This window comes from Lissotriton helveticus, chromosome 7 (assembly GCF_964261635.1).
Source record: "Lissotriton helveticus chromosome 7, aLisHel1.1, whole genome shotgun sequence".
Classification (NCBI taxonomy): Eukaryota; Metazoa; Chordata; class Amphibia; order Caudata; family Salamandridae; genus Lissotriton; species Lissotriton helveticus.
Genome location: NC_136068.1, coordinates 153,609,529 through 153,634,515, shown reverse-complemented (window position 1 = coordinate 153,634,515; position 24,987 = coordinate 153,609,529). Strand labels below are relative to the sequence as shown.

The window sequence follows — 24,987 nt, the reverse complement described above, 5'->3', positions numbered from 1 at the left end:
CCCAGTGCCCCAACCTACCCTTCCCCCTCCTGTGAGAAACCCTTGTACTGTCTAACCGGATCAGGTCCGGTTGATGGTACCCCCTACCCTACCCAAGCCCCTACAGAGTGTGAATTAGGATTTTTTTTTTCTTTTTCCCTTCTACCTTTTTCTTTTCCTTTTTTCTCCCCTTTTTTTCTTCTGATTATTATTATTTTTTTTCCAATCGTTTTTACCTTCAGTTGGATTACCCTTATTTGTAAAGGCCCTTATTACTTTCATTTACATCAATTGCCCCTTTTTCTTTAGACCCCTTTATTAACCCAACCTAATCATAATGTGCCGCACTAGAGGATTAGATAACTAGATGGCTAAAGAGCCAAAGAGCTAGAGCCGAAAAGCTAGAAAGGGGTGGGGGGTCCGAGCAGGGAACTAAAAAACAAATGATGCGGGACCTTATACTGATGAATTCAGATCACTACCTTTTTGACCAGAGGCCCCCTTTTCCCCCCCAAAAGACATCAATAGCTCGTCTGCAGCCTGAACCGAGCGGACATTAAACATCTTGTTGTTAAACATGATTTTTAATGCAGCGGGAAAGCCCATCTGGACTGTTGCACCCAGCTTTCGGAACGCATCCATCCTCCCCCCCAGCTCCCACTGTTTTTCCAGAGTAGTCCTGGATAAATCAGATCGTATCTGGAAAGTAAACCCTTTACCTGTTAAGGATTTTTGCCTTAGGGCTAGGTTAAGGATATGCTCCTTAAGAGCGCACGTATGGAAATTTACCAAGATCTTTCTTGGCTTAGTCCTTTGGGGGTTACGCCTGAAAGGGTCTCTATGTATCCGTTGGATATCTTTAGCTAACTCCTCTTCAGTTCGATCCAGGTTGAGAGTCTGCTTTAAGAGCGGAATAATGAAGCCTTTAACATCTGATCCCTCGCTGCCCTCCGGTACGTTCAGGATTCTAATATTACAACGCCTTGCATTGTTTTCCAATGTTTCCATTCTTTCCGCTATTGCCAGATCCTCCTTCTTGAGTTTCAGAATGTCCTCTTTAGCATTATCAAGGTGTAGAGATAGCCCACCAACAGTCTCTTCCAGAGCTTCCGTTCTTGCGGTGAGACCATCTATTTTGCTATCTAAGGATTCACAGTATCTTCTAATCTCTCTCTGATTTGATGCAGACTCTTCGAATCCCCTTTTGATGTCAGCCGATAAGGTGGAAAACATGAGCTGCAAGGAAGCTACTGAAATACAAGCAGTGGAGTTAGACCTGGAAGTAGTATCACTAGTTTCCTTCTGCTATGAGAGGGGTGTCTAAGATTGCTTGTAGTGAACTAACAATGTTTATCGGTATCTCAGGAATTTGCCCCCCCTGACCTGCTAGGTCTTGTTCTGTATCAGCCCTGGTGCATGGATCGATAACAAAAACAACAGGTAGTGGGCTGAGGGAACCCGGGTTGATGTTAGAGGCTACATCACCCCCCTCCTCACTTTAGTTAGGGGACCCAATGATTCCTCTGCCTTAGAAGCGCTTAGCCCAGACAAAGGTACTGGTAGCATAGTACAGTTATCTTGCTCAGTATGGCTAGGAGTTACATTCGCCATCTCAACCGGTGGGACCAACAGGGCCCCCTCCATGCTTGAAGCTGGAAAAATAACTGGTTCAGAGTCTGGTATGGTGTCTAAAACAGCTGCTGGTGAGGAAAGTGCATCATGGATTGACATGAAATCAGGTGGAAATGGGGCACTGAAAACTTCCAAGAGGCCTGATTGTAGAGGAGCACCCGATGGACCGGAGGTGACCGAAAGAACAGAAGGTTCGCACGCACGGGGGGGGGGGTGATTTTGCCCCAAGTCCAAAACCTGCGGAACAACTTTAAAGAATGAACGCAATGAAGGCGTGATCCTAGAGCTTGAGGCGAGCACGGGCTTAACAGCTTGGTTACCCTTTTGTGAACGTTTGGCCATCACCTCAGTTGAAAGGTGTGAAGAGGTTTTGCGCGGTGTGCGGCCTCCTTAAAGTGTAGTGCCGCCTTGGGGTGAACCCCCTGACTCTAGAAACCTGAACTCCCGATAAACCTCTTCTCCCCCCCCTTCTTCTTTCGGGTGTATTTCCCTCTACCTGTACCTTTGCTCTGTGACCCCTTGCACACAGATGGTACCGCAGTAAGGGGGATCAAAGGAGCTGCTGCAATTACAGATTGAACCCCCACCTTCTGCCCCCCTTCCTCCTTCCCCTTCACCTCCACAGTGAGAGCAACACCTCCAGTTATCTCCACTCTCTCCGCTATCTCTGCTTCTGCTGACGTCGCCGCCGTCGATACTGTGGCGTTGGTAGAGACAGCAGAGCCACCAGCGCTGGCACAAGAGTCTCTCCAGAGACTCCGCAGTCGCCTACCTCGACCGAGCTCCAGGGCGGCCCGATTGCACAGCTACAAGCCCGTCCGCGTCTGCCACAGCGCAGCAGCATCAACACCAAGAGCCGCCGGATCAGTTAGCACCACGCCCCCCCAGATTAGGCACATCAACACGAAAGCAACAGCGCCGCCGCCCAAAACAGTACACAGCACACGAGAGGCGAACAACGGGAAGGACCTCTCAATCAAATTACGCCAGAAACAACTCCACAGGTAAAAACTTTGTGCCTCTCGATGCGTTTTAGATTATGCCGCATGGTTTCGTATGATTCATCCTCTCCTGTGACCGCTGTGTTCAACACTCTGCCGGGGCTTGGAGCGGAGTACCGCGGCAGCTAGCCTACTGCCGCCATGTTTCTCCCAAGCCTTACAAGGTTTGAAGAGGTGTGTAGACTGCCTCGTCAGATCTGATAGGTAAGGCAAGTTAAATTTGCCAGCTAGTCTTGAAACTATTAGATTCTCACTGAGTAAAAACATGCTTTAGGTAGCAGTGGTCATGGAAGGCTGTGAACAATTAATGTGAAATATTAGGTGCCTGAAAAATCATATTGGTGTTGTAGCATTTTAATGTAAATGATCATCTTTTAAAGGACTAGAACCATCCCAAGCCTAGTGACTTATTTACCTTATTCGAGTGTTTCTCCCAAAGAGAGTCACCTTAGTTTTTAGTCTTTTTTCGAGCACTTTCTGTAGCAACCTGGCTATTTACATACAAAGTCCATGTGCATGAGAGAACTTTAAAGACTGACGGCGTAGGACTTAACAAGTGATGTATTTACTCTTTGGAGTTTTTAAGAGTTGCTTGTAATTCAGTTACACTGAGGTTGTGCTTAGGGGTCAGCATTCATTCCACGTGTGGTTAGATCTCAATGTCTTTCTATACAAGCATCTATGCACTGATCATATGACTTTGGACAGATAGGCCTGAGCTTGTGATGCCACAACAGAATGTTCAATGTAAAGAGGGCATGTGATTGGCAGCCTAGGGCAGTTGCAGTGAAGGTAAGGAGGGAGCAGGGCATAGATGTCCGCTTAGTTCAGCGAGGAATCCTCTGCAGCTGTGAAACCTAGATGATGATGAAATAGTACTTGCTCATAGAGGTAGCCCAGATACGCCTCATACTATTCATAAGCAGCACAGACTTCCATGTTTATGACCCGAACTGGTAGAGTGGATCCACTTACTCAGTGAAGAGATTTACAGCTAGATGCATCAAACAAAAATCCGCTTGCAAAGGGGCAGATTCTCAGAATATGCTCCTTTGCGACCGGTATTTTGGCATTTGGGATGCATCATCCCAAATGCAAAAATCGCAAATTGAGAAATCGCTAAATTGGGATTATTTGCATTTAAGGAATCTCAAATTGAGATTCCTTAAATGCAATGCATGAAAGTTTTAAAAATAGCGAATTCGCTAATAGGGCACGCAAATTACCATGAAGTACAACTTCATGGTAATTTGCAAAAACTTTGAAAAATGCACTAAAGTTTCATGTTGCGCACACACATGCCCTAAGGGCATGTGTGTGTGTAACATATGTGCACAGATCAATTTCAGGGGGTGCAACAGGGTGTCCTTTGGACACCCCTGCACCCTTGAAATCGCAATCTCAATTTGCGATTCGCTAATTGCGATTCGCAAATTGAGATTGTCTTCCCATTCATTCCTTAATTGCGACTCCAATTTGTGAGTCGCAATTAAGTAATTCTAAAAATTCGCTATTTTTTTAGTGATTTCTTGATGCATTCCATTTTGCTATTCCTTAATAGCGAATCGGTATTTTTCGCTATTAAGGAATCGCAAAATGGGTTGTTGATGCATCTGGGGGTTAATGAGTTACAGATGAACTCTAGGTATTTAAATGGCTAACTGGAAGGATAGAGTGAATGGAAGGGTGAATGGAGTGTGTATGTGCCCAGAGTAATAGGGAGTGCCTTCACAGGTTGCAAAAAGTCAGAAAGTTACATGCTCTGAATCTCGAAAAAAAATGTAAATCCTTCAGATTGGTAAAGGCTCTCCAACAAACAACTAAGCCCCTTGCGCTGATGATGCGTCACTTTTAACATGGGAAAAAGTGAGGAACCAAAGGCCCCTCTGTTCGCTCCTAAGCAGCAATCTGCATCTATATTCAAATCAGACAGCTCTTCATGTCTAGGATGGTCAAAGGTAGAGAGAACAGTAAATGCAAAATGTCTTTAAGAATTTCATGAAGCTTCTAGAATAAAACCCAATGCAGCTTTATTATTTGTTGTGACTGTGAGAGGTAACACGTGCCAACGTTTTAGGGGTTTAAACTCTTCGAAGTAAACAGTGAAAAGGCCTAATTTAATTGCAAGATAGGATTTTGATTTATTTAGAACTGTGTATCACCCACCAGCAATTTCTTAAGTCAAAATGAGAAACTTGATTATGCACTGATCATCTTTGCAGAATGATTAAACCTGGTTAATCATTAAAGCAGTCGCAACAGCATATCCTTGTGAAATAATCTGGTGTTGACTAAAGGTCAAAAGGAGACTTCTGGGGAAGGAACTCGGCAAGTTGAGAGGGTTTCAGGGTTGGGACGACATAGGCACCTCCACTTTAGGTGATGTAGTCAAGAGCGGGACACTTAAGTCATTTCCCTCACTACAGACAGAATTTGGGCTACACCGCTCCCAGTTTTTTAAATACATACAACTGAGGCATGCATGGCGGGCAGAGGGGGCATTGCAAGAGGCACTCCCCGAATACGCTCCGCTGGAGGGCCGCCTGCTACAGGAAAGGATCCCTAAAAAGGCCGTATCCCTGACATATAAAACTATTATGAATAATAAGCCAAACGGACTGGAGGGCCTTCGGGCCACATGGGAACAAGAAGTAGGGGAGATGGATGACGTAGACTGGGGTGTGGTACTGATGCACCCTAGGGAAGTGGCCATTAAATCTCGTCTCCGTCTAATACAGTTTAAGGTCCTACACAGGGCATACTTTGATAGAGTGCGGCTCTTTAAAATGGGAAGAGTGCCCGACCCTAGCTGCTTACGCTGCGGGCATGACAGCGGAGGTTTCTTACACATAATATGGACATGCCCACACATTCAGACTTATTGGGGCGAGGTCGTTGCTGAACTGGGTGAGGTACTGGAGATAGACATTCCATTAGACCCGAAACTCATCCTCCTGGGAATGACGAACGATGTGGACCTAGCTCGTCCGCTGCTGATATTTCTAGTTTTAGCCCTGGCAGTGGCCAAAAGGGACATAGCTAGGAAATAGGGGGCACCAGATATACCTCAGCTAGGGGAGTGGAGAAGGGGTATGGACATCTACATGGCGGCCGAAAGGGTCATGTACAAAGCGAGAGGGTGCCCGAAGAAGTTCCGTAGAGTGTGGGGTAAATGGAGACATTATCATGGTCTAGATGGAGGACTCTAAGGAAACCCGAACATGTACTCGTTTGCATGCCATGGAGGGGAATGTTGTTTGGGATCGATAGAATGTACCTAAAAGACTTGGCGAACTACAATGGATGAGCATCTGAACTATGACACTGGGGTACTGGGCCTCGAAGGAAGTGGGGGGAATGAGGGGTGGGGGGCTCGGGGTTATTGCTTGACAGTGACATGCTTGTTATGTGTTTTTTCCTTGCTGCAAAACAATAAAAATGTTTCAACAAAAAAAAGGAGACTTCTGGGTACCAGCTTTGATTTCAGACATGTACAAAAAGGTATCTGTCCTCTCGCAATGAGCATCTACGCACAAAATTAGCTCTCTAGTAGATTTAAAGATTAAAATAAAAGAAATAGAATAGTGGGTGATAGGGTGTAGTTTATTGTATATCATTCTGATCATTGCATGAGGGAGTTTCCTTAAGTATTCCCTTTCAGCACAGTCAGAATGCAGGCATAGGAAAATACAAATAGGTAAGATGAGTTCCTCAAGATAAAATGAGCATTGCCCTCTCGTTAGCTTTTTCCTCCAGGTTGTCAGTTCGCCTTCTATATCTTCATCTTGACCTCAGGTTACTCTCCTTCCTACTGCAAGAGTCCTAGACTCCCTCTCCTCTAACCCTCTTTGAGTAATCGCTACTACAGGGTTGTCTGGTTTGCTAAGGACATATTGGGAACATTCGGAAAGCTTAGCTGGGAATGCATTGCATCTATTGTACACCATTGGCTTTGTGATTCATAACTTACATTTGCTTGCTTTCAATTTGCTGGCTTTGCTTGTTTTAGGCTGTCCTTTTGGAATTCATCCCTTCCGTGGAACAAAGCCTCTTTTCATGAGCCCACTGTATTCGTGTTCTCATCTTGTCACATTTGCTGTGCATTCAGAGACAGAGGTCAAATATCAGGCTCAGTCTTCTGAGGGAGCTTCAAAGTGAGGGGATTTATGTGACAATCATGCTGGGTACTGGGGGGGGGGGGTGCTAGAGGAAGGTTATACAATGTTATTTTTTTCTAGCACACAACAAATGTAAATGCCTGTAAATGAACTGTGCAGATATGTCAGAATATATCTGAATTAGGATAGCACAAATTAGCAAATTTTGGGGTAATTCTGAAGTGTGGTGGAAACAAATATTTTAATACGATCACAACAAATCAATATTCTGGGTGATGACATTTCCACACATTATTGTTTGTGCCCTGTATAGTTTTATCTTTAAAACTGTATGTCGGTGCAAATGGAATGGTCATTTCAATTTAAAATATGTTGTCTGTAATGGCAGTGTGCTACCACACCATGCATCACCATGCATACTCCACTTTAAGCCACTCCACTCTACTCTGCACTGATCTACCTTTCTGCACTCTATGCACTCTGCACCACTCCACTGTATGTCACTGCACTCTGCTCTGTAGCACTCCACTTTACACCACTGCACTCAAAGCCTCTCTACTCTACACTTCTCAACTCTATGCCAATGCAGTCTAGGTCACTCTAGTCTGCACAATTACAGTCTTTGCCACTGCACTCTACACCACTCCAGTCTAGGCCCTCTGCTCCAAGCAGTTCCACTCTACGCCACTCTACTATGCAACACTGCACTCTATGCCACTGTACTCTGTGCCAATGTGCTCGACTCTGTACCACTCACTCAATGCCAATGCACTCTGCCAATCCACTCTATGCCACTCTAATCTATCCTGCCCCACTGCACTCTACGCCAATGCACTCTGCCAATCCACTCTATGTCACTCTAATCTACTCTGCACCATTGCACTCTACTCCACTGCACTCTATGCTACTCCAACCCAAGCCACTGTAGTCTATGCCACTCCACCTTACCCTCCACTACTCCACTCTACTCTGCATCATTACACTATATGCCACGTCACTCTACTCTGAAACAATATGCTCTATGCCACTGCACTCTCTGCCACCACACTCTATGCTCCTCTACTCCACTCTTCACCACTCCACTCTAGTCTAATCTATGCCACTGCACTCTGTGCTGCTGTAAACCATGGTGCACTACTCCACTCCACCCTACCCCACATTCTACTCTGTGCCACTCTATGCCACTCTACTCTAACCACTGCACTCTATGCCATTGCACTCTATGCCAATGCACTCTACACCACTTTACTCAAACTCAATGCACTTGCCACCACTATGCACTATGCCAATCTATTCTGCACAACTGCACTCTATGGCACTATACTGTACTTTGCAACACTATATTCTACACCACTGCACTCTGTCAATCTGCTGTACACCACTCTATATCACTGCACTCTACACCACTCTATTCTACTCTGGACCACTGTGCTCGACACCATTGTTCTCTATACCACTCTACTCTACTCTGCACCACTCTGCTCTATGCCACTGCATTCAACTCTACACCACTCTACTCTGCCACACTACATTGTCCACCACTGAACTCTATGCCACCTTACTCTGCACCATTACACTCCATGCCACTGCACTCAACTCTGCACCACCCTACTGCACTCTACACCAATGTGCTGTACACCACTACACTCTACATCACACTACTCAGCATGACTTCACTCTACGCTACTGCACTCTACAGTAATGCACTTTAGGCCAATCCACTTTAAGCCAATCTAATTTACTCTGCACCAATGCATTCTATGACACTTCACTCTACGCCACTGTACTCTACCCTGCACCACTCCACTTTACAGCACTGCACTCTGTTCTGAAACAAACTACTCTATCCCACTGCACTCTAGAACACTGCACTCAATGCCACCCTACTCTACGCTGCGCCAATCCATTCTACGCCACTTTACTCTGCACCACTCTACTCTACACCACTGCACACTATGCCACTGCAGCCTATGCTGCTCCACTCTATTCTGCCACTCTATACTCTGCGCCGCTGCACGCAAAGCCCCTGTACTCTCCGTTACTGCACTCTATGTCAATGCACTGTAAACCGCTTTACTCAAAACCACTGAACTCTAATCCACTGCAGTCTATGCCAGTCTACTCCGCACCACTGCACTCTACACCACTATACTCTACTCTGCAACACTCTATGCCACTTCACTCTAAGTCTCTCTATGACACTCTATGACACTCCACTCCATGATACTCCACTCTGACACTCTACTCCATTAAACTCTACTCCATTCTGTGACACTCCACTCTATATCCCTCCACTCAATGCCTCTCCACACCACACCCCTCCACTTTGCTCTATGACACTCCACTCTGGCATTTTACTGTAGGCCTCTCTACACCACGCCACTGTACTCTTCTCCACTCCACTCCACACCGTTCCACTCTGACACTTTACTCCATTCTATGCCACTCTACGACACTTTATGTCAATCTATGCCCCTCCACTTTACAACATTCTACTCTTCTATAAGACACTCTCATCTACTCTATGACGCTTTGCGTAACTCTCTCTACCCCACTCCATGCCACTCCACTCTACTCCACGCCACTCTACTGTACACCCACTCTGTACCCCTCTATACCAATCCACCCTACGACACTCCACAATGCTCTACTCCACGCTATTCCTTTGCTCTCTAGTATTCTACACCAATCTATGCTACTCCACTCTACGACAATCTACTCTGCCTTATGCCACACTACTCCAAAACACTCTATCCACTCTACGCAAATCCCTCTACACCACATCATTCCACATTACTTTACTCCATTCTATGCCATCCCTCTCTGCTCTACGTCAGTCCACTCTACGACACTCTATGCCACTTCACTTTACAACAGTCTATGCCTCTCCACTCTACGATATTAAATAACACTCCGTTCCACTCTTCTACAGTACACTACTCTATGGCACTCCACTCTATGACAATCTACTTCGCTCTACACCACTCCACTCTACTCCACTCTACTCCACTCGGCTCTACGATACTCTACTCCACACTATGCCCTTTCACTCTATGACACTCTACTCCCTCCACAACACTCAACAGCACTCTATGCCACTCCATGACACTCCACTTCTCTCCACCCCACATGCCAGTCCCTCTATGCTACTCCCCAACACTTCATGACACTGAACTACACTCTCCTTTATGCCACCAACTTTATTCATGCTAAACAGTATCCACACTGATGTATAACATGGCTAAAACTGATTGGCAAACCGGGCATAGCTCTTGATAAGGCAAGACCTATTGGCTTTGCCAAAGCTTGTTTTCTAATACTGTCATTTAGAATAATTGGATACACCGCTTGTTTTGACTTAAGATGGCGTGCTGTTGTACACTGATTTTAGCCTGCAAACGCCCTGCAATACATAGGCAATCAATGCATGTAATTAGGAATTTATTTTTGCCATTGTAAAACAATGGGCAACACAAGTTATAGACATTTTTTATTGGCGATAATATCAGTGCCAACCCAATTTATCCCGTATTTACCTGCACTAAAACTCAGCAGAAAATATCTAGGTATCTTATGTATAGCATTTTACAGGAAAAACATAAAAGTTCAACAAAACGCAGAGTAAGCTGAACATAAAGCTGTACTCGATGTGGATCTGTACACACAAACCGAAATGTTTAACTTTGTCGGAAGAAACCAAACACGTGTAGACCCTTCCGGGCTTAATAAGTCAAATCAGTGTTCCACTTTATGCCAAACGACTAGCGTTCGTATGAAATAGTCACGGATGTTTTCAGAACGGCCACAATACGTAAACTAGGGCTCTGCGCATAAACAAATTATGATTTACCTCAGTTATGAATTTCATACGTCATACCTTAAAAAGAACAGTTATGGATACTTGGCTTTGACTGACAGTTTGAAGTGCCAGTTGGGCTTTTGCTGTCAGGTCAATGCGTTTCCACGCTTTTCTAGGCCTCATGGAATGTGAGTTAATGCACCGCATACGTCAATGCGGCCGGTCCTTGCGTCAGCGCTGCATTGTATGGAGTTGTAAGGCTCGAGGCCATTATCAGCCTGACAGCCATCCACTCCAAGTTGTTCACTGATGGTCACTGAGATAGACCGGGAACTTGACCTAACCTCCTTGGGAGTGTGTGCTGAGAGGCACAATGCCTTCGCTATTAACAGTGCTTAATTTGGGCCAGTGTTTTCTGGTGCTCGACACCAGGCGCTTAAAGCTTGTCTCCTTTCTGGTGAAGAATTGGCTTGGTAGTTTGGTCTGCCCTGTTCCCATGATGCACTGGGCCAGGGACAGACTAATTTGCATATAGCCAGGTTCTGAGCTGGGATGGGGCAGTGAGCTAAATAACGGTGATGGATCAAGCCCTGATCTTTGGACTGGGTAAGAGTGGTCTGCTTAATTCAGACACTCTGTTCATCACCACCCCCTTTTCTAATTAATTTTAACACAGACACGTACTTTTTTATCAGAGTACACCACTTGGTGGCGTTCTCAGTCTATTCTTTTCAGCACAGCACCCATATTTTGCAAAACATAATATTACAAAAATGATAAAACTTGTACTTCCAGGCTGTTCCTGCAGCTAGGGACGACCTGTAGTAGTCCACAATGTCGCACTTGTTGATTGTGATAGTAAATAGGAAATGCTGGCAGCAGTGGGAGGAGCTGTGGGTGGTGCGGTGGAAGCACAATACCTTGAGCCCTGGCACTTACATTTTTACAAATTAAGCACTGGCCTATTAACGACTAGTGTTGAAAATAAGCGCCTTTTCTGTGTACTGTGATTTATTGCTGTTGCATGTATGTAGCTTGAGTGCCCTAATGTGGCACCGGATGGCATTTAGTCAACTCTACGGGAGTGCCACATATGGAAAGAGTGTGTTTATTATGTGGTTTATATGCAATGCTTAATTTGTAAATAAATAAATAAGTGAAGGGGTTCAAAGACTTTATCAGGGCCGGACTGGGAACAATAACTGTTCGAACCAGCCCTGCACCTGCCTTTTTGGGAAGAGCTCCCTCCCAATCACTCTGACGTCCTCTCTTAATCTCTTTCTTTGTTCCCCCTCCCTCGCTACCTGCTGCAAAAAACTGGGAGGGAGGGTATGGCCCAAAGAGTCTTTTTAGAGGCCTAGCTGTCAACCTGGCCTTCAAAGACACAATCCCCAATGGCTCCAGCAGCTGGAGGTATGGTTGGTGGGTTTGGTGGACAGGCCGGCTCTGGGGACACGCCAGTACTCCAAAATGCCTGGGTTGTCCAATACTAATACTGCCTAGTTTTGATTACTTCTGGTGCCCCTTTCTTGCCCACCTTGCAATGCATGTATCTATTCTTAATGCTTACATTTTCTTGTTCATCCCTACTTTCTCACTCTGCCACTGTTTTCCTGTCTTTCTCTTCCTCCTTCATTTTCCCTTTTCTGCCTTTTTCTCTTTCGCTCTGGTTTAAAGTCTGTTGATGGAATATAAATACAGGTCCCGAATACCAGCAATGACGGGCACAAGTTAAGCACTCACCAGGTTATGAAATACACTGATTCTAGAGGTTTACTAAGTGCAAAAGCTGGTTGGTTCCAAGTGGATTCTTGTTGGCCACAAGAATCCCATCTATTGGGAAAGAAGTAGTAACGGGGTCAGATCACCCCGGGGCCCAAGGGGCATTGGCTGAGATGGTAGAGAATGATGTGGAAATCCTACCCACCAGTATGGCAAAAACGTAAAGTGAAAGTGGTTCAGGAGATCATAACAATAATGATGCCATAGAATAGGCACCCATCCAATGTATTTATGAATGGAGTTGGTGTGGGTCAAATCAATATTGTCATGCCTTGTGCATGACAATGTTCATTTGACCCACACCAACTTCACCCATAAATACATTGGATGGGTGCCTATGGTTGTTATGGCAGAGTCTTGGTTCACCTTGTGTCCACCAGAAAAGTGGTGCAATAATCGGTGAGCCAAGACTCAGCTACAGTAACTATTGGCAACATTGTGATTTGGAAGCCAGACCCATTGGCCTTGCCAGTATTTGTCTCCAGGTGGAGGCAGCCACTGCGTGCATTGAACAGCAGCAGCTGCCCACCAGCACTATTAGAACAGACCAGGGGTTTAAGTGGGCCGGGTCCTGCCGGTGCTCAGCACCCGCAGTTCTAAAAAGCAGGTGCTGAGACGGGTCCCTATCGGGCTCTCCATTTTTGCCCTCACCCTCTGGGTGGAAAAAAAATCTTAACTCTGCAGCAGCACCACCCTTCTCTGCCTCTTATGTAACTTCAAAGAGACTCGTCATAGTTCTTGCACAGTCTCATCAATTCAAAACTGAAGCATTTTCAATATTTTATACAACAATGCCATTTCTTATTTCTCTTATGCAACTAACAACCCTTGACAAAGCCAACAGTCCTGACTTGTTCTAGGTGTAATGTTACTTGTCGTATTATATATCTGGATGCAATGACAGAAGCAGCAAAATACCAGTCGGGTGTCACAATATGCTAAGCACAGATTTTTAGCTTATTTATTTTAAGGCATGCCCTTAATTACAACAACGACACCCCTTTGAGAGACCTACCACCCTCCTCAGTTTTTTCAATGCAATTTGAGCCCTGGAGCAGATCCTATTGGTGCACTGAAAGGAAGCAATGGGGTAGCAGCAGGGGAGACAAGTCATCACAGCAGAAGAGAGGAGCTGGAGGGCCCGCCCACTATGTCATCATCCCAGAGACAGAGGTGAAGAAATGCTGGGTGCACTCACTCTGTGATTAGGGTGCCTGCGCAGATCCCAGCAGAACGGCCTTGAGGGGGAGGAGCCACTGAGCATGCGCACCAGGAGCTGTGGCAGGGGAGAGGCCATCATAGTGTCAGGCTGGCAATCCAGCCCTGACAAAAAAAATATCAAATAATCCTTGTCGCAGTAATAAAAAGAATGTTACTTCGCGCAATAATCAGGCCACATTGTTGTTAAGCGTAAAAGGCCACTTATTAGGACCAGGCTGCCCAACATAAACATCAAATACAACAATCAACAACAACTAAATCTCCCCCCCAACACCAACTCCATCTTCATACAGTCCATCCTCTCCTTCCATTCCACTCCATGCCACATTCCGTTCTTCGTCCTTTCTTCCAATCTCTTCTTCGCATCCTGGCACTACTCTCCTGCCCCCGTCACCCCCCCATCATTCACTCCTCCCCCCCACGAGAGGTGGGTGTGCCCGCTAGTGTCTCCCCCACCCCTCCCAAACACCGCCAACCCTGCAGCCCGTCCTAAACTGGCACGCTCTGCCAACCCTACCCCCGAGCTCTAATAACCGTAGAGTGGGTGGGTGGCTTCTGAAAACTGTTCCCCACCCAGCAATGCCAGAATGCAGGAAGAGGAAGTCGCCTACCTCTCCCTGCATTCTTATACTCACCCCGCAAACCCCACCCCTTCCTCCCGAGCCTGGCCCATTCCCGTGCGAACGACCACAGGGGAAGACTAGACTGCGTCTTCGCTTCCTCTGGGGCCCTCCATTGTCTACAGCCTGCATGTATCACTAAAAGATTTGAACCTGTGATGATTAAATGTTTAGATGTAAAATAGTCCGTCATGCATTCCACTGGAGTCTGAAGGATTCACTCAAGCCATCTATAGGTTGGCAGTGAGGCGAAAATACTCCTGTGTGCTGGTTCAAGATGTGATTCATGATGCCCCAAGCCAGCGGCTGAAGGGGCGGAAACAGATAGGCCCAAAGCTCGCTCTGTCTTCCTTGACCACAATAAGTGTGGAAATATCTTTACCAGGCTTAAAAACAAAATCTGAATTATCACACAAAATGAGTCCTGGAGCAGGAGCACAAGTAACAAAGATAAAAAAGAGATTTTCCTTTGTAATGTGGGTCAAGTAGCCGATATTGAAATATATAAGGTCCAGAACTTTATTAGGTTGCAGATGTTTACAGATGAGCTTGCCTGTGGTCATCATTCTGCCTCCTGCGTGGCCACTTTGAACACGGTCAGTACGGCTGACCATGTGATCGTTACGGCCTGTCTTAATAAGAATAAGCAAAAGCTAATTCCTGAGTACAGGCTGAGGGCACCGTTGTTGTAGAGATCATCAATACGTCAAAATCTGTATCCTTGTGTTAATACTCCTGCTATTATCATTTATTTTGATACAAAAGTTGTGTGAGCTACCTTCTAAGGTGGATCTCAAATTGCTTCATAAAGCGTTATGTAAAAAGACATATTGGTATGCCGAAAGACTTGTGGCATCTGTATCCGGATGAAGGCAGGGAGTGTACACATTGCCCAGAATTCTAATGTGTCACCCTACCCACAGGGAACAAACTGAAGAAGATCTCAAGGAGTAGAAGTGCGAATGAACAAATCCCCGTTGTTCCAGAAAGGACACTGAGAGAGGAGCTACCGTCAGAAGAAGGTATGCAGCGGTCTAAAAGCTATGTTTTAGGATTCAGCGGCATCCATTGGTGTTGTTGAACCTTTTCTCTCTTATGTCAATGTACGACCATGGTCTTTGAACATTCCTCTATGATCAACCCTGGATGACCGTGGTCTGGTCATACTTGCCACTGGTTTTGATAAAGGAGACCTACTTTTCAGCATCACAAATGCCTTGATATTGTTGTCTCTGCCCTGAGAGGCAGATATTCTTTTCTTAACAATGTTTATAATGTTTTACAGCAAACATACTTATTTTATAAAGCTATATCTTTTCTGTATAGTAAGCATTTAAGGATCTGGGGACATCATTTCAGGCAACCTAAAGGCGCCTGTTTTTCCAGTTAATGGTAACTAGCCAATTTTAGATATTGCACTTTTTATGCAATTTGATCATATTTTCTGGAATTTGTTCACCCTTCCCTAGTATTCATGACTCCTTCCAAGGAGGGTAACTTTCTTCTATCAGATCCTTAATTTTAAGGTTCCTGATCAATTTCCATTCTCTTAGTATCATACGTGTTGGAAACGGTTGCCTCGCTCTGTCCTGGCAATGTTACAAAATTAACATTCATTATGTTTCCAGAAGCATCTTGTTGCCTATTGATAATCTGTCTTAAAATGTATTTAATCACTCAATGAGCTTAGTCAACAATATGGCACTTGATGCATATAGCATGCAGTCCCTCAACTATACAATGAGTTTACACTATACTATACAAGTTTGCACTGGTCTCTGGTGCAAGGGTAATGAGGCAAAAGCCATTTTTTTCCAAATGGTAATAAAAAGGTGGCCACACTGTTCACACTATTTTCAAATCAAAGACCCAGATGCCAGATACCTGCAGTTGGGCACTTAGGGCAGGGGGGCACGGCTGTACACCATGCAGGGGACATGCCCATGCCGGCAGCGAGTGACGACATTGAAGGCATTTCCCATGATAACAGGAGCACATTCGCCTAAAAAGCATGCTTGCTTCAGTACGAGGACTGGCGGGCCAATACTTTACTCTGCCAATGCTTCCTTCCAATTCTATGACCTTTATAAAACATATTTATAGCTACTCTGGTGTGTTTAATGTGCGTTTTATGGTTACAGTCATCCAAATTCAATCATACTTTTTTGGCACCAATTTGAATCATATTTTCCCATGGTGTGCATAAAAACTAAAAAAGGGTTTCCAAGCATGTTTTAAGTGCACCTGTCCGCTAGAAAGTACCCATACTGTTCTGTTAATATTATATGTGATGGTTCATTTCTTTTGAAATAAAATGTTTTACTGTTAACGTGTGACCACCATGTTAGGAAGTGGCTTGTTTTCTTAGTTTTTTTTTCTTATTATTATGTTTGTGTTATTTAGCACATGTCAGTTCTAATTAGTCGAATTTGTAGTGCTTTAGCAAAGAAGTCATCGGATTGCAGCATCCGGTTTACGTTCTCTCTGCCGGTTAGTATTTGCATACTTTCTGTTTGAGCAGTATGGACCCAATTCACAAAGGTAAACTGAAAGAAAAAACAAACTTTACGACTTTCTGTATTCACAAAGGACATTTACTACTCATAAATGCCCTTTGTGAATACTAAAAGTCGTGAAGTTCGACTTTCCTCTCAGTTTACCCTTTGTGAATTGGGGCCTATTTATTTTACTTAAAGATAGAAATGTAAAAGAGCGGTGGGAGATATTTTTTATACTTAAATGAAGTCTGTATTTTGTAAGCCTAGGCAGAGCTCGAGGAGTTCCACGTAAGTGACCAAAGAACTCTGCTACGCTATGTGGAGTTCCGCAAGCGACGGAGTGCGCTTGGTAATTACTGTTTGAGTTCATTTTCAGGACCGGGTGTTTGTCCTGCGCTGGAAAATCAACGCGAACAGCATCATGCACAGTGCAAGAGGGCATTGCTTCTCTTCTACTGCTTGAATATATTTTCTACCCCAGTGGCAACTTCTTCAAAGCAAACAGAATGGGCCTCATTTATGAGGCCTTGCATCAGTTTTGCGTAAAAAGTGACGCATCGGAGGCGTAAAACATGCCTCCTGTTGCGCACTATTTACAAAGTGACGCATCTAAGCAGATGCGTCACTTTGTAAACCTCTGCGCTACATTATACCTGCGTCAGGTATAATGTATGCAGGGGGGGGCGTTCCCCTGCATAAAGCCTCGTAGAAGTGACGTAGTGAAATCTATGAGATTCACAGCGTCACTTCTAGGACGCTGTTGCGTCAAAATCTTGCGCCTGCCTCACAGCAGGCGTAAGACTGACGCAGGCCCTTTCACATGGGGCTTGCCCCATGTGAAAGGACGCATTGCTGGAGTTGCGTCACTTTTGTGACACACTCCAGCAATGCATCACTTTTGCACCATACAGATACGTCAGAAATACTGACGAATCTGTAACTCCTTGCGATATGATGCGTCATACAGTAAATATGATGCATCAGGTATGTCTCAAGGAGTGCGCACTGAGAAGTGACGCATCGCTGCTTTCACGCAGCGATGCGTAATTTCTCATAAATGAGGCCCAATGTTTCTCAACACTAGCAGTTGTGACCACCCTAGACCACCTGCATTGAGAAATACGACCGCCCGCTTTTGCAGGATGGTGGATTTTTCTTGCTCGCGATTGCCAACTTGGCAACCTGATGTTGGGGAGCGCGAACAAGGAAAAAACTCTGCTCCGCGGACAGTTTTTGGGAACTCCGCTTGCGGAGTGGGGGAAACTCTGCGAGTGAAGTGGAGTTCATCGCCCAGGCTTATCACCAGTGTTTCATGTGCTGCCTTCCGATATGAAGATTATCCGCCGTTTCTCAAAGTAATTTTGTTTAAAATTGGCAGCACACACATTGTTAAAAATCAACGTATCTGATTTATTCTGAAAAGATTCAGTCCGGCAAGAAATCGTTAAATACCGCTATCTGAAATCAGATTATTGAGCTTGCATGATATTTAAAAAAAAAAAGGGTTAAAAACAATTGCTTTATCATGTACTAATGTCTCGCCATGTAATGCTTCAGAACTAAGTTCATAACAGACTCAAATGCACACCGAAGTCATGCACTGTGCCTGCTCCTAGGTTTTCCTCTGCAATGCAGGACGCCTTGATTGGGAGACCTGGCACAATGGCGGTGTAGTTCGATTTACAGAGTGTTTCACGCCCCTTACGAAACGTGAAGTACACAGTTACTAAATAGGCAAAGTAGGCACCAGCCTATGTGCCCCACTCCTTTTAGGGGTCCTGCGACAACGGATCAAAATACAACTGAAGTTCGTAAACCAGAGACAACAGATTTACATAACAGTTTGACTCTTAACCCCTTCAGTGCTGGCCACGTTCAGCGGACCTCGCGTGCACTACCTCGGTAGTGCTGCGCACGTCCGCTGAACGTTTCGGCCCCGCCCGCGCAATAGAACGTTCAGCACCAGCGCAGAATGTTCAGCGGAGGGGTTAAAAGCTCATCTTCTGGCAGCTGTCAATTTGTACAGAAATCCGGTGCTTTGAGTATTAGGAGATGATTTGCGAGCGAGGCCCCGAAATTTGGACTGCCGAGAGGTCTCCACAAGGTTTAATCCGGCACTGGAAGTACACTTTGCAGACAGGTAGCACGCTACACCATAGGAAGTGCCTGGTTGAATTTCAGGGTGTCCTGTGGAGGAAGCGGTTTGGTGTCAGGAGTGAGTGACCAGAATAGTGCTGTTATCCTGTTTTGGGTCGCAGCCTCTACGCATGTAATGGGGGAAAGGACAGGGAGGGAATTCAGGCACTTTATATTAGTTTTGAATCATTGCATATGTCTCTATAGAATTCAGTCATTGAGGCCCGGTTACCAAGGAGGTAGATTAAAACTATCCTACCAGATCTAACATCTGAATCAACCCTGCTGCTGGCTCAAATAAATCATCCGGTCATCTGTAGCGTACGGCTCATATTATTCTTATGAACTAAGGGGGTCATTAGGATGGCGGGCGGACTTTGCCCGCCCACCATCCTCGTGGTAATAGGGACCGGCCGCCGTAAGGGCGGAGGACCCATCACCAGCATTAGGATGCGCCCGCCACAGTGGCGGGCGCATCCCGCATTCCTACTATTGTGGCGGGCAGTGCACTCAGCACCGCCCGCCACAATGGCAGGAAAGCATGCTGTGCACTTCCATGCACAGCATGGCGGGCACCGCGCGGTGCCTGCCATGCTGTGCATGGAACTGCTGGGGGGTACCATAGGTACCCCCCATGTGCACCCCCCACTCCCCCGGAGTCCCTGGGGGCCCGCAACAGGCCCCCGCAGGGATTCTCCGCATGCCTTTCTGTGGCGGCATTGCCGCAAACGGAAAGGCATTGAAAAATGCCCATCATAATATGGCTGGCGGTGTCTGATAGACACCGCCACCATATTATTCCTTTTCCGCCCCAGCCGCAAGGCGACCGGGGCGGAAAAGCGGCGGACGGCCTTTTTGTCCGCCGAGGTCCCCCCCGCCATACTAATATGGCGGGGGGAAACTAGTGTGGATGTCGGGCGGATTGCCTCCGCCAGGCCGGCTGTGGCTACCGCCAGCCTGGCAGAGGCAATCCGCCCGACATCGTAATGGGCCCCTAAGTCTGTTGGTGCATAGACAACATTTATCATGTACACTTTAGACAGTTTATGAGTAAACAGGATCCAGCATGTCCGGAAACCTTAGCAGCATTGTGATTGGTCTAAGCGATGTTTTTCGGGGCTCAGACGATGACTGGAGGCCTGGGCATGTTCTCCACGTAGGCTGTAATGGAGCCTGCATTGAGAACATGCGCAGTGTCCAAGACTGTTTGGGGCGTCCCGAGAGGGAGCCCAAGCAGTCATTGCGCACTTTAGGAAGGTGCTACCACTCCTTCGCTGCTCCCTCTCACTCAGACAAAGCTGTGGGCTGAAGTAGGTGAAAATGAAATGATAATAACACAAGTTATTATCATTTTATTTTTTCCGTCTTTCACTGCAAAAAAGCAGTGGGGCGATGCTCCTCTACGTTAACGACTAGCAAGTACTGAAGGCAGGGCTGTTTGTCCTATGGCATCCTGTGCCAAGTGGCTATGGTACCAGTGCAAACAGGGGTCCGAATCAGAGGGCAAGCAACGATGTAGACTGCGTAGTCCACACCCAACGAACCTTTAGGATAAGGATATATTCAAATTCCTGCCATTAGTATACTATATATTTGCAAAAAGCAAAACATTCACTGAAAACATTTTTTATGGGAAGGTATGATTGGCTATAAAGATCAATTAAGAATCAGTGCTCTAAAATAAACCATATACATTTCCTGAAAAAAACATCTGCAATACAAGACTGATTATCGTTGCACTAAAAACCCTCAGACAGCTCTCTGAATTTCCAGTTATAATGAATAATGTAGCCATAACCCCTCCCCACCCATGCAGTGCCCTTAACTCACACATGACATCACTGATGGGACACACCACTGTAATTTCTCACATCTTGTTGCTAGCAGTTGGATACAGTCTTGTAGTCAGTGTAATCTCTCTGTGGACTTCTGCTTGTAGAAAGGGGTGCTGCAGCTGCATTTAAGGTGTGTAAGGATACTATCTTGTTGTGAATGTAATTTAAACAGAGTTTCTATATTTGGTAGAATCTAGTTGCTGCGTGTGATATTCTATGTCAGGAATGGAGGCTCGGATTATGCCATATCATTCTTTATGTTCAGCTCAGCAGCCATTTATTTATCAAGTACTTGATGAAGAAAAAACAAAGGACTACAACTCTCATGAGTCCAAGTGTAAACTTTTCAGACAGCCAATCATATCTGTCAGTCTCTATATAATAACATCCTCAAGGAACAGAACTTCTTCTTTCTTTGCTGCTCAACAGCCAGATAAGTGCTCTTCCTTGTGAATATTATTATACTAACAAATGTACTGATCTTAACTGGAATATTGTAGGTGTTTTGCAATTTGGCTTAGCAAATATAACTTGCCAGGTACTTGCCCGGTTCTTTCTACGCTAGCTAGCGCATCAAGTTGGGCTTGTGATGATCACTCTGTTGAGTCTGGACATACCTCCATCGACTAGAGTCCTCCACCTGACACTACTGATGGCGGGAAAAGCCTTGGGGACCTTGATTGTGATGATCACGATGACTCTAATGAACCAGGGCCCAGTAGACCTGGGAGGCTGGAGAGGGCCCCTAAATGTCCTAGGCTAGATTTGTCTTCTCTTTATTCGGCGGAGTTGGTGAAGAAGACAGAGTGGCTCAGCCCATAGCTAGTCGCATATGTACGCCAAAGGACTAAGAAGTGAGGGGCTGCCTATGTGCAGAACGACCCAGACCCTTTTTGGACGGTAAAGTTACCCTCACACCTGAAATTGAGAACTTGATGGAGAAATTGCCAGTACCATTTTTTGGATGTACTAGGACCCCAAACTAAGGTTTTGGAAATGGTGGAGGAGGTGAAAGACATTGGCAACCTAATTGTCCCCAAGATTCTTTTGGGATGGGCACAGTATGCCTTAAGTTTTTTAGGAAGCGCCAATTGTGCTCTCTCAATAGAGAGGTGCCGCTCCTTATTGATAAAAATGTACCCCACGTTGAGGGAACTGCCCACCTCAGAGGCTGGAGTAGTGGGAGAGGGCGCACTCTTCGGAGAGGCCTTTGTCAAGGGACTTGGAAAATTCGTTATGACCTTTTTTTTAGTTGGATAAGGGCCAGCAATCGATGAAAAATGTTTTTGGCAAATAATATTTTGGGAGGGCTGGTAGAGACCGGGGATGCTCTGCCGGACGTTTTTATTCCCCAAACTCTGAAAGATTCCAAGGAAACCGGTAATACCAGTTCCAAGACCAAAATCATTTTGGAGGCTTTTTCCTGACCAGAGGAGTAGGTCGAGGACATGCAGGCAGAGAAACCTTCCACAATGCTGCCAATGCCCCCAGTGGAATCTGAAGTAAGTAGTATCCTTTCTTGCCATCAAAAAGTGGGAGGGTGGCTGAGATTGTTTTTGTCTAAATGGAGTGAGGTTACGGGGGATTCATGGGTGTTACAGAGCATTTGGTTCTACGTAACCCTGAAACAACAACACTGACCAAGACCTATGGTGTTCTCAGAGGAGGACGCCCTTCTAATATCTCAGAAAGCCACTTCCCTCTTAGAGAATGAAGCCATCATACTCTCAACTTTACATCCTTGCGGGTTTCGCAGCAATCTTTTCCTAGTCAAAAAGAAAGACAAGGGTCCAGGTCCCATGATAAACTTGAGGGAGTTCAACAGTTGGGTGGTATATCACCATTTAAAGTTGGAGGGTCTCCACCTGTTGCAGGCCATTTTACTTCCAGGCAATTGGTTGTTGAGAATTGATCTCAAGGACGCCTATTTCACAAAACCAATCTTCCCTCCACATTGCATGTTCTTACTGTTCCAATGGGCAGGCCAGGTTATGAGTTTGTGCTCGGCCTTATTTCTCCTTAGTGTTGCATCAAGATGCTAAAACAAGTCTTAGAATTGTTATGGTCCAGGAGAGTCCGACTGATCATCTACCTCGAGGACATCCTGTTATTGCACCAGGATTCTCCCCACCTTCTAACACACTTGAGGATGACACTCTCTCTAAATCTTAATTCACTCCCTCACAATCCATATTCTTCCTAGGTTTCCTGATTGACTCAGTACAACAGACCCTCAAACTTCCTTACAATAAGCTTGTCCTCATGCGGAAGGAGCTATTTTGCACTTTGAGTAAGACAAATGTCTCCCTCCAACATCTGGACAGGATAGTGGGACTGTTAGAGTCATCTATTCAGGCGATTTTGCCAAGCCCCTTACACTATAGAGCCCTTTAATTTCTAAAAGAGATTCGCTCATCAAAACACCTCTCTTACACGGCAAAGGACATGTTGTCAGATGATGCCAGAGCGAACTTCTCTGGTAGAAGGATCACATAGTAGAGCCATTGTTGGCTCCATCCCAGACGTGGTGATGGAATCAGATGCAAATTGATCAGGCTGTGGAGCCCACTGCAGTGACATTACCACTTGAGGTCTGTGGTCAGAGCAGGAAATTATTATTATTATTATTATTATGCGTTCTTATATAGCGCTCGATTACCCGTAGGCATCTCGGCGTTTGCCTTGGGAACCCGTCCTGCTTTTTCCCTGTGAGATACCCGTACTGGGCATCCCCAAGGTGAAAGCCAGGCATCCCGCCGCGGGGGGGCCGTAGTGGAGATTAAGCAGGCTGATGCCCAGAGCTGCAGAGTGTGAACCCGTGATTTGAGTAGGCACCGAAACGAGAATTATCGAGTCCGTGGATATTTTGGGCTCAAGACCCTGCCGCGTCGGGAATTGAACCCTGGTCCCGGGTCTGACCTCTGCTTCAGGGTCTACCTCCTCTAACCAGTGAGCCACACCTCTCCGACGGGTTGCACATCAACTGCTTAGAACTGCTCGCAGGCTCCTTTGTGGTGCATTCGCTCACAAGAGACAGAGTGACCTGCTTCATCCTTCTACAGAAAGGCAATATCTCCAAAGTTCAATATATCCAGCACCTCAGAGCTACAAGATTAAGGGTCTTCGCGGACCTTGCCAAGGATTTCTAGTACTTCTTTCTGGATCACATGATTTCTGTCAGGGCAGAACATCTTCCCAACCAACTCGGTTGCATAGCAGATTCGAATACGTGACATCTCAAGGATTACAGCACTTGGAAGCTCGATCCTTCCATATTCCAGAGGATCATGAGCAAGTGGAATCCCTGCAGGATAGACCTCTGCATCAAGTCTTTCTTGATCATCAGATGCAACCGGTTCTTCATTTGGAGACCGAATCCTCTGGGGTTGGCAACTGATGCCTTCATGTAAGACTAGGCTCAGTTCCGGGAAAACCATTTCCCCCGCTTTGTGATGATAACCAGGTTAACAGCGCAGGTCAGGAGACAGAGGGTGTCACCGGTCCTAGTGACCCTGGTTTTGAGATCTCAAGCATATTTTCTGGTTCTTTTGGAACTTTCTGTAGCTTTTCCAATCCTACTTTCCCAGAGTCTGAACATTTTGAAGGAGGCCAAGGGGGAATCGTTAAGCCTTATGTCAAGGTGTGCAGTTGGATGAGTGCTCCTCAGGATCAGTATAACGTGCAAATAAGGTCCACCTCCCGCTATTACAATTCTGCTTACCATAAAGGCACAGAAAATTCGGACAAACAAGCGAGGAAAATGGTAATGATGAAGGAAAGCAAGGATGAAACCTGTCAGGAAAAAATGGAAAATAATAATTCTCAGAGTTTTCCTGGCTCATCAAAGAGAACTGCACCACCAAAAGGCTTTCTAATTACCGAGCATCCCACAGTCAATCTCCTTTAGATTGTAGAAGGCTCTATATGCAGTGCTTGTCAAAAACGGTCTCCCTCAAAAGATTAATGAAAAGGAAAACATCAGCTAAATAACTGAAAAAACTAAGAATATGTTTACCATCAATACATTCATTCAAGAATCATAAATGAATATTTGTCATGAATTCTAGAATCTTCAAACATACCACATACAAAGTTGTAAAATGAATATCATTTCCCAAAGGAAAACTTCCATCAACTATGGTCGTTAGCTGAATCAGTCTCTAATTCCATTGTATTGATTATTAGTGTTGGAATTAAGTTAATTACAACTTGCCTGTAAAATAAAAAAACTCTGTACGCAAACAAATGGTCTTCCGTAATTCAATGTTTCATTACCCGAAAATTCCACCCCTCAAAAAACAAAGGGTACTGAGCTGGTGCAATTCTCCTAAATCACCAATGCTCCACTGTCTCGCCCATTGGGGTA

The 24,987-nt window shown here is 45.5% G+C and overlaps 1 protein-coding gene across 1 annotated transcript in view; it reads left to right on the top strand.

The window, feature by feature from the left end:
- Nucleotides 1–24,987, top strand: part of ZNF831 (zinc finger protein 831) — a 485,428-nt gene that overhangs the window by 203,787 nt on the left and 256,654 nt on the right. The window contains exon 5 of the mRNA XM_078651829.1: nt 15,076–15,174. Within this exon, the coding sequence (XP_078507955.1) occupies nt 15,076–15,174 (99 nt within the window). The remainder of the gene's footprint in view (nt 1–15,075; nt 15,175–24,987) is intronic.